Source organism: Piliocolobus tephrosceles, chromosome X, assembly GCF_002776525.5.
Source record: "Piliocolobus tephrosceles isolate RC106 chromosome X, ASM277652v3, whole genome shotgun sequence".
Lineage (NCBI taxonomy): Eukaryota > Metazoa > Chordata > Mammalia > Primates > Cercopithecidae > Piliocolobus > Piliocolobus tephrosceles.
Genome location: NC_045455.1, coordinates 38,589,078 through 38,603,396, shown reverse-complemented (window position 1 = coordinate 38,603,396; position 14,319 = coordinate 38,589,078). Strand labels below are relative to the sequence as shown.

Sequence of the window (14,319 nt, the reverse complement as noted above, 5' to 3'; positions counted from 1 at the left end):
AAGAAACTCAAAGGCTTTACATACTTATCACACATAAAATCCCTCCAAGTGGGATGCCTCATTCATTATATTCATTTCTAGCTGCTAGAAAGAAAATCTAGTAACCAAATATGACAAGTTTTTGAGATTAGCATTTATAAATATAAAACGATTTAGCTAGTTCTACCCCTCATATCCACTTCTTAAACTTGGTTTATCAGTCACCCAGACACTAGAAAATAATTCTTGAGACCCTACAATGTGGCAGACACTGTGCTAGGCACTGGTGATAGAACAGTAAATAAGACAGATCATTCCAGCCAAACACCCTAATGGGGGAGAAAAAATACTTCAACAATAAACTAGCTTTGTCATGAAAATCACTTCTCCAGGATACTACCACTGTCCCAGGGACATGTCCCATAAGCACCTGAATCTAGAAAAAGCATTCCACAGAAGTCACAGCTACAGTGAAGCTTCCCTTGCCAAGCGCTATGATTAGCTCTGCATGAAACTAGGGACAGTGCTCCTAATGACAAGATAGGACAGAAAATTTCTCTTTCGAAATATTTCACATTTGGAAGGAAATGTAAAAAATGTAGAGAAAGCATGCTACAAACATAAATTTTCTAGATATGTCTTTGTCATACAAAACTAGTACTGAAACTTCTTTGCATAAAACTTTTTTTTAACTTACTTGAACTATCAGAGTAAATGGCATCTTTTCCAAACATGTAGAGTTCTCCATCTTTAGAAATAACAGAACTACTTCCATTATTGCAGGCTGTATACACCACAATCTTTCCTTCCATCTTAATTATCTTTTTAGGTTTATAAGGTTTGGATTGCCGTCTGCTCTTAGCTTTAAAAAAGAAATTAGATTAAATCAAAATCTCTATGTATCAAAATAATAATAATGGTTTGTATGTAAAGCTCAAAGAAAAAAAATGTATTATTTACATTTATGACACTATTTGTCCATTTTCACAAAGGCCTGGGCTTCCCAACACGTCACTTAAAATTAGTGAACCTGCTGGCCTCATCTGGTCAATTAATATTTATGCTATAATTGCTAGATCCTCATTCTTTGAAGTACATTCAAATTCTCAGTGAGTAATACTAGTTTTCTACCAAACTCCTGGAGGGCCCAATCTCTAAATTAGCTATTGCATTATTAATACCATTCTACTAACACATATCTAAAATCTGCTTTTTTTTCCAAGTTGTAATTCACATGTATTCTTGTTAGATCCTGTAAAGTAAAAGAAGTTCCTCATTCATTCAACATATATATTGAATAAGCAGTTACATCAAGTCAATTATATATATATGCACATATATATACACACATATATATATGTGTGTGTGTGTATATATATATACACACACACACATTTTTTTTTTTTTTTTGAGATGGAGTCTTGCTCCTGTTGCCCAAGCTGAAGTACAATGGCATGATCTCAGCTCACTGCAACCTCCACCTCCCGGGTTGAAGTGATTCTCCTGTCTTAGCCTCCTGAGTAGCTGAGATTACAGGCACCCGCAACCGCACCTGGCTAATTTTTGTATTTTTAGAAGAGATGGGGTTTTGCCATGTTGGTCAGGCTGGTCTCGAATTCCTGACCTCGTGATCCACCTGCCTTGGCCTTCCAAAGTGCTGGGATTACAGGTGTGAGACACCGCGCCCGGCCGTCAATGAGATATTATAAGGAAAGGAGATATATATATATATGGAAGGAGAGTGAATAATTTTAAATGTGGTGATTCAAGCAGCCACTGTTCTCAAAAACTAAATCCTTGAACTAGGCAAAATATGGGAAACAAGAAACCAATTGTTCCTTCAGTCAACCCCAGTCCCTGCATGTCTTTCAGAACAAAAATGTATTGCTGCTGTGCCAGGGCTTAAAATACTCTACTTTTCATATGACATCACACACACACATACACACACACACACACACACACACATATATGTATATGCAAACACACATATATATATACAGACACATACACTACAACTACTTTACCTGGTCCTCAAAGAAAGGACAATGTCCTCCAAATGCCAGAAGGAAAAATTACTCTGAGAGATAATCATACACTTTATGGCTACTTTAAAGGGTTTTTCCAAATAACTTTTATTTTCACATTATTTTTACATTATGTATTGGCTTTACAACCTAATTCCTATAAGATGCTTCTCCAATGTGCTAAAATGTATAAAGTACGTGAGAATTTATAAAAAGAGAAAAATGACACTTTGAGGAAGACGGCACAGAAACGTAAGAAATATGAGACATAAACAAAATAATTTTCTTTGTCATTGCTTAGCAATGATTCCATCACAGAGAAATAACACCAAAAATCGTAATCCAGTCCAGGCATGCTGGCTCATGACTGTTATCTCAGCACTTTGGGAGGCTGGCAGATTGCTTGAATGCAGGAGTTTGAGACCAGCCTGGGTAACATGGCAAAACTCCATCTCTACAAAAAATACAAAAATTAGCTAAGCACAGTTGCATGTGCCTATAGTCCCAGGTACTCATGAGGCTGAGGTGGAGGGGGTCACTTGAACCCAGGGGTCAAAGCTGCAGTGAGCTAATCACACTGCTGCACTATGGCCTGGGTCACAGAGTAAGACCCCGTCTCAAAAAAGACAAAAACAAAAAACCGTAATCCATAGCCAATACTATTACAAAAGATTATATAAAGTTCACCTGCATTCTGAAGTATACATTCCTTCTAAAGTTTTTGGGTTTCCTAAAATAATCTATTGCAACAAGTAAGTTTTTAAAATAACATTAACTGCTATAAAAAAAGCATATACTCTCAGATGAATAGCCACGTTCCTATAAAGCATAAAAATTCATAAATACGAACTTTAGAATGAAATTAGCAAGCACATTTTTTTTTCAATGAACAATAACCCATTGCCATTAACTAAATATGTCCCGAGTGTAAAATCCTCTATTAACTTGGTGAGTTTAGCGTTGTTGAAACTGGTAACTTTATGTTAATAAATTTTTATTTATTTTTACTAAAATAGAGCATTTATTCTTACTAAATGCATAGTTGATCACTCAACTTACTTGATTCTCCATCTTCTCCTTTACTAGCAGATCCTGTAAAGAATATGCTCCCATCTTCTGCAACTAAAAGGGCGTGAGAGCCATCGTGTCCAACTGAGAAGTGTACTATCTTTGGAGATTTTGTAATTGGCAGCTCAACCCATTTTCCTGCTGAAGGACCACCTTGTTTGATTCCAAGACTCTGGTATTTGCCAGTGTAATATATCTTACATTAAAAAAAAAAAAAAGGAATTATGGTGCTTTTTATAATAGTGCATCACATTTCACTTGAGAAAAAAAAAAGGACATCAATATTTTACTGAAAAACAAAATTCACATAAAAACAAACTCTTTTTTACACTATTCAACTTACGGGAGTTGAGCAAGAAATACACATATTTTGCCAAGAAGACACAGTTCATAATAGCTTTTTTATATCTTTTATCCATTAAGTTTTCTGTCTTCTATATGCACACATCATAGTACCCTAAAATAACTGCAATAGTAACATCAAAGATAACAGATCACCATAACAGATGTAATAATAAAGAAGTTTGAAATATTTAGAGAATTACCAAAATGTGACACAGAGACACAAAGTGAGCACATGCTGTTAGAAAAATGGTGCCAACAGACTCACTCAACTCAGGGTTGTCACAAACCTTCAATTTGTAAAAAGAGCAATTATTTGTGAAGTGCAACAAAACTAAGCACAATAAAATGAGGCATGCCTGTACTGTTCCCAACATGAATAAAATTTTATCTCATAAAAAATAATTTTAAATCAAAATTTAAAAGATTATTCTCCTTAAAGATGCAAACTATATAAACTAATCAACAGATTGTACTTTAATCTCTTAAATCAGAGAATGCTAATTTTTAATCCAGAGAGTAACTTACCTTTCCATTTGCTGTTTTCATTAGCGCAAACTCTCGTCCTGCACCAAGAATTGCTGACTCCTCATCAAATCCTGTACCTGAAATACGAGACTAATAAATACTATTGCATTTCTAATACGAAGAAGTCTAAACACAACATGTACTATTTTGAGTGATTGCAATGTCAATTCAAAATCACTAAAAAACAAGGATGACAAAATGTTACACACTCAAATTTTTAAACATATTAACCATAGGTATAGTACTCCAAGGAATGATAAAGCTATCATAATCTGTTTTTCTTGTTCCAAACCAGTACCAAATTAATTTTTTAAATATACAACAAAAAATTTTAAAAATTCACTGTCAGCAATATTCCTTGAATTAATGTATAAATGGCCAAATTTTTATTGAGCATTTATTAGGTACCAGGCATTATACAATTCACAAAATTTATCTCATTTGATTCCTCAACTATACCACTTGGTTTACAAATAAGCAAATATAAAGGCTGGAGAGGTTAGTCCAGACACAGAGTCATTTGAGCTTACAACAATGCCATGCAGATATCTGAATTAAAGTATTTCAGATTCTCTGCCTATGTCTTTTTCTACAGAAGAACATCTTATATAGCTACTCCGTAAATTCAAATATATATTATATATATATATATAATGCATATACACACAGATCCTTATGCATATTTTCAAATTGTAAAACTATGAGTAATTGTAACTTTATATATACTACATTTTATGATTTTGTCCAGCTATACAAACTACTAATTAGTTTATGGGCTTTTAAAAGTTTAAATATGTAATTTCAATTCGATATTTTTCTAGGGAAGAATTATAAAAATACTACAAAATTAGAATACATAAAGTAAAGCACTAATGCCAAGTTTATTAAATATAATGAGATAACAGTCAAAAAAGGAGGATCTTGCAAAGAACCCTACAAGTTATGGAAGGTCACTATTAAACCTGGAGTAGCGTGGGAAGCCAAAACTAAAACTCTCAGGAGAATTCATGAACCTAATTACTTTTACAACATTACAAGAGCAAATAATCTAAGTCCAAGAAATACTATGTAGTTATGTGCATTTCTCTATCCAAATGAAAGATTACTGACCTGTGTGTAAGGCCAATTACCACTGTCACAATCTATAACACCATTCTATAGTTACCTTGAAAATCTGTTCAAGTAAAAACTGAAACAATTTCAATGAGAGAACTATGCATATTGTTGTAATGACATTTACAATGTAAGTTTTCAAATTTTTAAATAGTTGAATAATGATGCAGCATACAAACTAATGACATTCACCAATATCCATCCATAATTCTCATTAAATTTTATTTTCTTTTGCTCTATTCAAAACAAAAATGAGAAATTATTAGACATTTCCTTAGAATGATCTTCAAATATCATACTTTGTTTAAAAGCCACATTTCCTATTTATTCATATTAATTCAAAATTATCCTTTATATTAATAGTAACAGATACAAAATAGCTGCTACAATATAAGCTGAACTGGTGAAAACACAATTCATTTTTAAGAGAATTAAAATCTGAAAATTAAAATACGGGGAAAACACTTGATTTGCTATCTTACTTATAATATGCAAGTCCTTTTCCAGATCGAATAGTGAGATACCACAGGCGTGTAAGCATTTTCTAGCCAGTTTAAGTTGCAATTCTTGCTGCAGAACAGGTTCAGTGCTTGTGGCAAATATTCTGACAACAAAGCCATCCTACGAAAAATAAAACATCCACAGCATTACATTACAGAAAGAGGTCGTTCAAGGCTCTACAGTCTATCTAATAAAAGCTAAATAATTTAAGGCAGAGAAATTCAATTTACACTAATTACTTAAGATTCAGGATACTTACATCTCTTGAAGCAGCTATCTGATTAATATATTCTCCATCAGTGAATAAAATATTTTGACCTTCAGTGTGGCAATCTGTGCAAAAAGAAGAAAAAGTATTTATATTACAATACAAGCAAATACCTTGCAAAATGAATTTACTCCTCTGTTGAAGTCAAAATGAGAGTTCTCCACGCAATAAGGATAAACTTAAACTCAAAAGGAGACTGAGCTTTTTAATAAAGAATTACAAATTAGCAGAGATTAATTCAACTAATCATACTTATTACATTTTTGCTTATATTTATAAATCTTCCATAACCAAGGACCTGAGATCCCACCTCATTTCAAAATGAGTTAGTATTAGATATAGTCTGATAGTAAACATGCACCACAATGAACAAACTATAATGTTGGTTACAATCATTTCAATACAATCACATGCAATGGAGGCAACACCCTACTCTCAGACATACATCACAGTCATTAGTGTCACAGAAAAATACAGACCTACAGCTTCTGTATTTGATGTCTATTGTGCCCAACTAGATATCCCTTGCTTTGTAAAATGGATATTCATAACCAGTTGTGCATTTCCCACTTAGAAATTCTATGGTTATTCACAGCATTTTTAGCATTTAGTGTGCTCTAAACTTTTTAAATATTTGTCCAACACAGAGCACACAAATACATGCTTACGTTTTTACTTTTATCTCAAAGCAGTCATGTATCTTGGCTAGAATACCGTATTTCATCAATACTGTATGCATCTCCATAAAATAGTACACCACATACTCTGATCACAATAATGCACAAGCTCAATTCTAACAAGGGATACCAGTATTACAGAAGGACCACAGGAACATGTGTTAGTGATTGCTACTAAATAACACAAAACTACAAGCAAAATCAACATCTGAGTATAAATTCTATCCTTTTGGAAAAACAAATTTTCAGCAAGCAAGTTAAAAGCACACACACACACACATACTTCCCAAAATAACTGCAGAGAACTAGGATGAATCTCTCCATTAATCACAATACCAAAAAAAAAATAACATTTCATTTCTAGTTGCACCTGAATCAACAAAACATAAAATTCTGATTTTGGAATGCAGTAATGGAGCCCACCCGAAAAAGCTAGATTATTCTTTATCTTTGCCCAGGAGCTTCATACTAGCATACTTCCTTATCATAAATATGCAAAACACAGGCAGACCCTTACCAAATAGAGAATTCAGGGATCACAAACTGGAAATAGAAACTGGGAGACAAGGCCCACTGGTAGCCCAAGAGACTTGGTAATCAAAGAGAGGAGAAATCAAAAGAAAGAGTTCCTAGTCCACTGTACAGAACACAAAGAGGCGCAAGAAAGATGCTTCTCAAGCTCTAAGCAGTAAGATTTTAAACTAAAAAGCAAAGAAGAAAAACTCATTATAATTTCAGATAAATGCAGGGGTGAGGAGTGAAGCGGCGCAAGAAGAGTAGCAAAAAGCCTCAGAACTGAGGCAACCTGTCACCAGACATGGGGAGAAAATGACATAAAGATACAATCTGTAAGATAAGCTGAGGTTTAAAGAATAAAATGACAATTATCAGAGAAAAAAGTATGTTTTAAGCTCGTTAAAACTAGGTTGAAATACTTTTTAAATAAACTATACGGTAAGACAAGCTGGAACATGAAGCTCAGGGAATTACCTGATTTATGTCAACTTGAAACATGGTATTCATTACCACCTATAAACCTGACAATTTACTTCTGCTCCTTGATTGGAAGGCTACAGAGCGGAGCTAGCCCTACCCAGGAAAAACAAAAAGTGCTATTTGATGAAAATTCAGTCCAGGTCAAAAAAATGAGAAAATTACAAAAGGCTTCTTCAGGCTTGAGGGAGGAGTCTTCTGCCACGTGGTTTCAAGATTTTCTCTTTATCCTTTCTTTATCCATCATGTAGTATTTTAAGATCATATCTTCAGGAATACATCAAGCAATGTGTGCCAGTTCTGAAGACAAATACGGGACTATCTTCCCGAAGTTTGGTTCTCTCCTCACCACTAATACAGCACACACTTATGAAACACAGAAAGTCACGCTTGTATTGTTCAAAGTGGCACTTCAGAAGTTAAACGAAGCAACAGAATTTAAACTGAATAAAGACACTGAGTAATTTTTTTTATCAAGGCAGAATAAATAAAACAGCTGTAGGCAGATATTTTCAAGTTGTCTTCTCAGTCACCGTCTCTATTACATGTGCAGGGTTTCTCAGAAGTAAATCCTTGATATTAGTACCCATGTGTTATAGCGGAGGGCATGTGTCAATTTAGAATTTTTCCTCTACATCATTATCCTAAAATGACTGGCACAAAGATAGCACAACAGGAATGCTCATTACAGTGCAATTTATATAGCAAAACACTGGAAGGCTTTCATTCCCAAACATTAATCAATGGAATATATTTTGTAACATTTAAGTGATATTGTAGAAGACTATTTAATGACCTAGAAATATTTTCAGAATATTAAGTGAAAGAGATAGATTAAAAAAGCAATATGTAGCATATGATCACACTTTTTTACAAGTATGGACATATACACACAGGAAAAATAGGAGAAGGATATTTACCAGTATGTTCATACTGTTTATATATGGGAAGTGGGATTATAATTATTTCAATTCATTCTTTTTGGTTCATATGATTTTTATACAACAAACATGATTACTTTTAATACATGTATAAATATGTGCAGGGAGTGTGCATGTTATCAAAAGTATTTTTTAATATTATTATTATCATTATTGTTGTTATAACCAAAGACATGGCCCAGGACTTGTAATGAAAAAGAAAGAAAGAAAAAAAAAAAAAAACCCTGTTGACATATCTGAAAATAGACGGCTATTTTCAAAATGATTTTATTAAGTCAACCGCTTTCCAAAGCTGCTCTATTTCTGAAATGGACATGAAATGTGGTATTTACTTTAACATACTGTCATGTACACAAACATATATCTATGTATAGGTAGTAAGGTTCAAATAAATGTTTGATGAAGTTATTAAGATTATATCTAAAAATTAACATGCAGCCCAGGAGCGGCTATTCTTCTCAACGCACTCTTCAGAAGTAGCTCTCACTTTCAGATGGTCAAGTGCTTACAAGTAATATTGCTACTATGAAATTATTGACAGACACATTAGACATTCAAGATTTTAATATAAACAGCTTCAGAAAGTATCAACATTATAAGCAAATTCAAAGACCTTACAATAAAGAATATACATTTTTCCAGCATTTGACAAAATTTGAGACCTACTGCCTGAGAATTTAGCAGTGATTTAAGTGAATATATAAAAGCTTCAAAATTAAAGCAAAATAAACTGTGTCAAAAGACCTTTATCAAAGCATTATTAAGAAGCATAAGCAGCATAAATGATGAAATTTTTAAAAAATTCCTGACCCACCCTAAACTCTGTCTCTGAAATCCCTTTAACATAAATAAAATAAAATAAAGGAGGAAAACCCAACTGCAGTGTTGTTAAAGTAAAAATAAACAGAAGGTTCTTTATACTGGATCACATGAGAGTCAGAGTTCTGATTTTATTAAGAGCAACACAGTTACATCACTCCACTAACTCAGTAGCTAAGAAAATCATGGTGGGGTGAGGTCAGAGATTAGGCCATAGATGGCCAAGTTTGAAAACAAATATTAAAACTTATTATATTTCTATGTCTATTGTCTTGATATGTATTAACTTTACATAGACTATAAAACGCTTTGTATGTCAAGATTTTTAAAACCCTTTTATAAGCAACCACTATCCCTTGCTTATCATTCTTTATTTGTCTAAATAGCCTAACATGCACATTTCTTAAAATTGCTTGTGGAAAAAAATGACTACTTGAAACATACCTGGTAACATTACAGTACCATCTTGCTCCAGTGTTTCAGGGCTTATCCTTATGGCTGTCATGCTGTGGTTATTCACATCTCTATATAATAAATAACCCTGATAACAGCAAAACATTTTCCTGTTAAAATATTTATTACTAATTCAGCAGAAACAGCAGCCATACAACTCCATACTACAGGTTTTTGAGTTACAATAATACATAAATACTGATGTCTAAAAGATGTTAAAGATTAAAAATATAAGAACATTCTTCTCATTTAGAGGAAAAGTCATTATTGAAAATTGATTTAACACCTTCCCAGAAACATAATTAGGTATACTACACAAGACAGTACAGGTACAAACATTTTGTTCAGAATGACCGTATCACTTGCCAAGTAAATAATATAAATGATCACTGTTACTTTAACAAATAATTTAAGAAAAATAACAAGTATTGAGTTTGCTATTTGAAAATGAATAGCACAGCGGTTTCAGAAGGTGTGGTATGTCATTGAACACACTTCTATAATAAAATATTTTCCACGGCATTATTTCTTAGATAAAACATAGTAGAGTGACAAATAAAAATTCAATGACATATTTTAAGCTAAGTTCAACTTTTAAGAGACAATTACTGAGAAACTAATTTGTTATCTAAAATTTAATTTCAGGCTGGGGGCAGTGGCTCACGCCTGTAATCCCAGCACTTTGGGAGGCTGAGGCACTCTGGGAGGCTGGGATTTGTCTGAGGCTGAGGCAGGAGAATCGCCTGAACCTGGGAGGCGGAGGTTGCAGTGAGCTGAGATCGCGCCACTGCATTCCAGCCTTGGTGACAAGAGTGAAACTACAACTCCAAAAAAAATTTTAATTCCAAATTCTCCCCAATAGTTGATACAGTAGAATTATTCTTCACATAATAATAATAATTTCCATAGTTTTCAAAATAGTTTCAAATATCTTTTATCATTTGATCCTGACAACAAATCTCATGGGCTCAGCAAGGCAGGTATGCAGGGAAATCTTTATTCTCTATCCTTATACAAGGGAACTTGGGCTTCACTGTTCAGGTGGGTACCATATGGAAAAAAATATTTCTAGTCCCTCTTGTCCATCCTTCATTTGCTTTTCTCCATAAGAGGAGGAGTAATGTATCCATCTGGCTGCTGACCTTGTAAAAGGCTGACACCTATCTGGCTATGTTGGTCAGGAGATAAGATCACAACATTAAGAAAGACACACCAGCCCATGGCTTTTCTCTCTTGTGATTCTTTGCATATTCTCCATGCAGGTAGTTGTCTACTGAGCAGGCCAAACACTGTTTCCTAGAAAGTACTGAATCTAGACTAAAATGAAAGAGTTTCTGGTAAGAAACCCTAATTTGGCCTCAGGACACGTATACATTTCCAATTGAAACGTGCTAATCAGGCTGGGTGGGGTGGCTCAGGCCTGTAATCCCAGCACTGTGGCTCACTTGAGGTCAGGCAGGTGGCTCACTTGAAGTCAGGGGTTCAAGACCAGCCTGGCCAACATGGTGAAACCCTGTCTCTACTAAAAATACAAAAAAAATTAGCTAGGCACGGTGGCATGGGACTGTAGTGCCAGCTTCTCAGGAAGCTGAGGCGCAAGAATCTCTTCAACCCAGGAGGCAGAGGTTGCAGTGAGCCCAGACTGCGCCACTCCACTCTAGCCTGGATGACATAGTGAGATTCTGTCTCAATTAAAAAAAAAAATGCTAATGATAAAGGTGGTCTTCAATTCTTATCTAGAGACTCACTTAAACAAGAACTCTAAAGAAAGTATGTTTAATCCCATCTTAAAGCTAAATAACAGAAGACCAAATAAGTTAAATGAGTTGTCCAGTCATATAGCTAGTAATAAGCAGAGCCAGAACTAACACTGAACCTCTTATGAGTTCTGAGCCAGTGTTCTTTACACTACACTATTCAGTTGTTATGGCCATATTAGTAAAACTATATCATTTTTGTTTAAATAGAAGTGATATTATTGATTAAACAAGGACAAATCACATGTTTTAAAAGATAAGAAAATTTTGGTTTATTGTGGATAGTCTCTTACCTGAGCATACCCTAACCAAGACTTTTTTTCTTTTCTGTTTCTAATACGGGATGTAGAATTGTAAATATGGCCCTGCAAAATAACAAAAGTTAGTCTATCAGTGGTTTCATAATCAACAGTCAATGAAAAATAATACAAATGGGTGAATGACATGTAATGCATGTATTTTAATTATAGTTTTCAAATAAATATTATTACACCCAAATTAGGTCGCATTCTAGAAATGAAACTAGAAACACACAGAACACAATTCATTATGGTTATAACTCTGTAAAATTAAGGAACTGTAAGAAAGCACATTACCCTAACTGTTCCACTGTATCCAGAGCCTATTTTATATAATCCATCCTTGCATAACAGATAAAGAAAAAATCCATCATTCTGAAGTAGACATTGGTCATCTTCATCAACAGATATTTCTTTTAATGGCCACTTGTGCATTAAAGCTGCTTTCTTAATGCCATTACTAAACCAGTCCTGAATTTGAATTTTCCCCACCAAAACTGCTTGTACACTTCTCTGTAGCGAATTTAGAATTGTTGGCACCTAGTCAAAAGAGAAGAAAAAAATGAAAAACATTTTTAAATGTTACAAACACAAAACAAAGATACTTTGGTAACATATCATCATTTATAAGAAAATAAACTGTTCAGAATGGTATTTCGCATGCCAGCAAAAAGTACCAACTAAAAGTTCATCTATAAGAAGCAAATCTCAAGCAAGGTAGACTTCTTTACTCTTGGGATTCCATGTCATTCACCAATACTGTACAATCTTAGCCATTATTTCAAGTACTCTATCTCCACAAATCTATTATTGCCTTGTGGAACTCAGATTGTATTACATTAGATTTTGTCATTCTTGATCCATGTTTCTTATTTTATCTTCCATATTTCTCTCCTTGTCACTCTGTTGCATTCAAGATAATTCCTTCCTCTTTATCCTTTAGTTCGCCATTTCCATCTTCAATCATATTATACAATAGTTAGCCCATTTTAAGTTTCTAATTGTAATTGTTTGGTTTTTCATTTCCAGGAATTCAATTTTTTTTTTTTCCTAATGTCTGACTACTTTTTATATTCTCACTCCTTAATCATACTTTTGGTATTTTCTTTTATTACTTTAACCATACCTTATATATTCATACACATACACATTCTATATCAAATAATTTCAATATCTAAGGATTTGGCAGGATTGATTCTACCATATTTGTTTCTGCTAATTCTCAATAATGGTGCCTTTTTCCATGTGCTTTTTTTATTGATTTGTTTCTGAGCTCAAATGCAATAAACAGTGTTTTATCTGCAGAAAACCTTTGAAGTCAAGAGTTCAACCCTCCAGAAAGGATTTCAGTCTCCTTCAATACAGCACCTTGCAGTACTACCATGTCTACCCTGCTTTAAACTCTCTGCTAAGCTTTTTGAAATGGACAAGTAATATGCAGTTGGGTGCCAAAATAAATCTGAGATGTGAATAGTTATACACACTGGTAGGGTTTGGTTGTGTTCCCACTCAAATCTCATCTTGAATTCCCATGTGTTGTGGAAGGGACCCAGTGTGAGGTAACTGAACCATAGGGGCAAGTCTTTCCTGGGCTCTTCTCATGATCGTGAGTAAGCCTCACGAGATCTGATGGTTTTAAAAAGAGGAATTTCCCTGAACAAGCTCTCTTTGCCGGCTGTCATCCACGTAAGACATGACTTGCTCCTCCTCGCCTTCCACCATGATTGTGAGGTTTCCCCAGCCAAGTGGAACTGTAAATCCATTAAACCTCTTTCTTGTGTAAATTGCCCAGTCTCAGGGACATCTCTATCAACAGTGTGAAAATGGACTACTGCACACATCATCAGGGAAAGCTTTTCTCCCTCTACCAATAGTCAGGCCAGGAGCATTTTGAGAAATGAAGCTGGTAGATAAAAGGCCAAATCATGAAGAGCATTGTAAGTTATGTTAAGGTAATGGGCTTTAATATGGTGTCTCAGCTAGAGTTGGGGATGTAGTGATGTGGCAGGTCTGTAGAGAACCGCAGCTATTGATTCAGAGGATCAAGTAGTTTTGTGTTGTCTAGTGACTGAAAATATTGGAGACAGATAAGCCCTCAAGTCCTGTCTCTGTTATTTGCCAGCTCTCTACGTTGTGGGTATACTATTTGCCAGCTCTCTATGCTATAGCTATACTAAACTTCTTTCAGCTTTCATATACTCCACTCTTACTCTCACCTCCATGCCTTAGCATGCGGATACCTAGAACATTCTCTCTCTACACCACCAACACCAACAATTTCTCCTGGCTAATTTCAACCCATTGTTTAGATCTCACCTCATATCCTCTGGGAGGCTTTCCATGAACGTAGCTCATGTACTCCTGCTATGAGCTCTAATGGCATTCCTAAGTCTCTACATAAAAGCAAATCATATCAAAATTCATAAGCTCATATGTTGGTGGTCACTATCCTATTAAAATCTGGTATATAGTATCTGAATGTTTGCGTTATTTTATTACAATCTTTAAAATATTTGTATATTTTAAACATATATTTAAATTAAACATCTGCCAA

At 34.3% G+C, this 14,319-nt stretch overlaps 1 protein-coding gene across 15 annotated transcripts in view; it reads right to left on the bottom strand.

Annotated features, from left to right (window-relative positions):
- The window catches only part of MYCBP2 (MYC binding protein 2), a 282,822-nt gene that overhangs the window by 215,103 nt on the left and 53,400 nt on the right, over positions 1–14,319 (bottom strand). For all 15 annotated transcript variants that reach the window (XM_023186011.3, XM_026446684.2, XM_026446688.2 and 12 more), the window contains exons 6-13: positions 12,063–12,305; positions 11,760–11,831; positions 9,701–9,797; positions 5,818–5,891; positions 5,540–5,678; positions 3,945–4,021; positions 3,066–3,270; positions 677–841 (exon numbers count right to left, since the gene is read on the bottom strand). In XM_023186011.3, the coding sequence (XP_023041779.2) occupies positions 677–841; positions 3,066–3,270; positions 3,945–4,021; positions 5,540–5,678; positions 5,818–5,891; positions 9,701–9,797; positions 11,760–11,831; positions 12,063–12,305 (1,072 nt within the window). The remainder of the gene's footprint in view (positions 1–676; positions 842–3,065; positions 3,271–3,944; positions 4,022–5,539; positions 5,679–5,817; positions 5,892–9,700; positions 9,798–11,759; positions 11,832–12,062; positions 12,306–14,319) is intronic.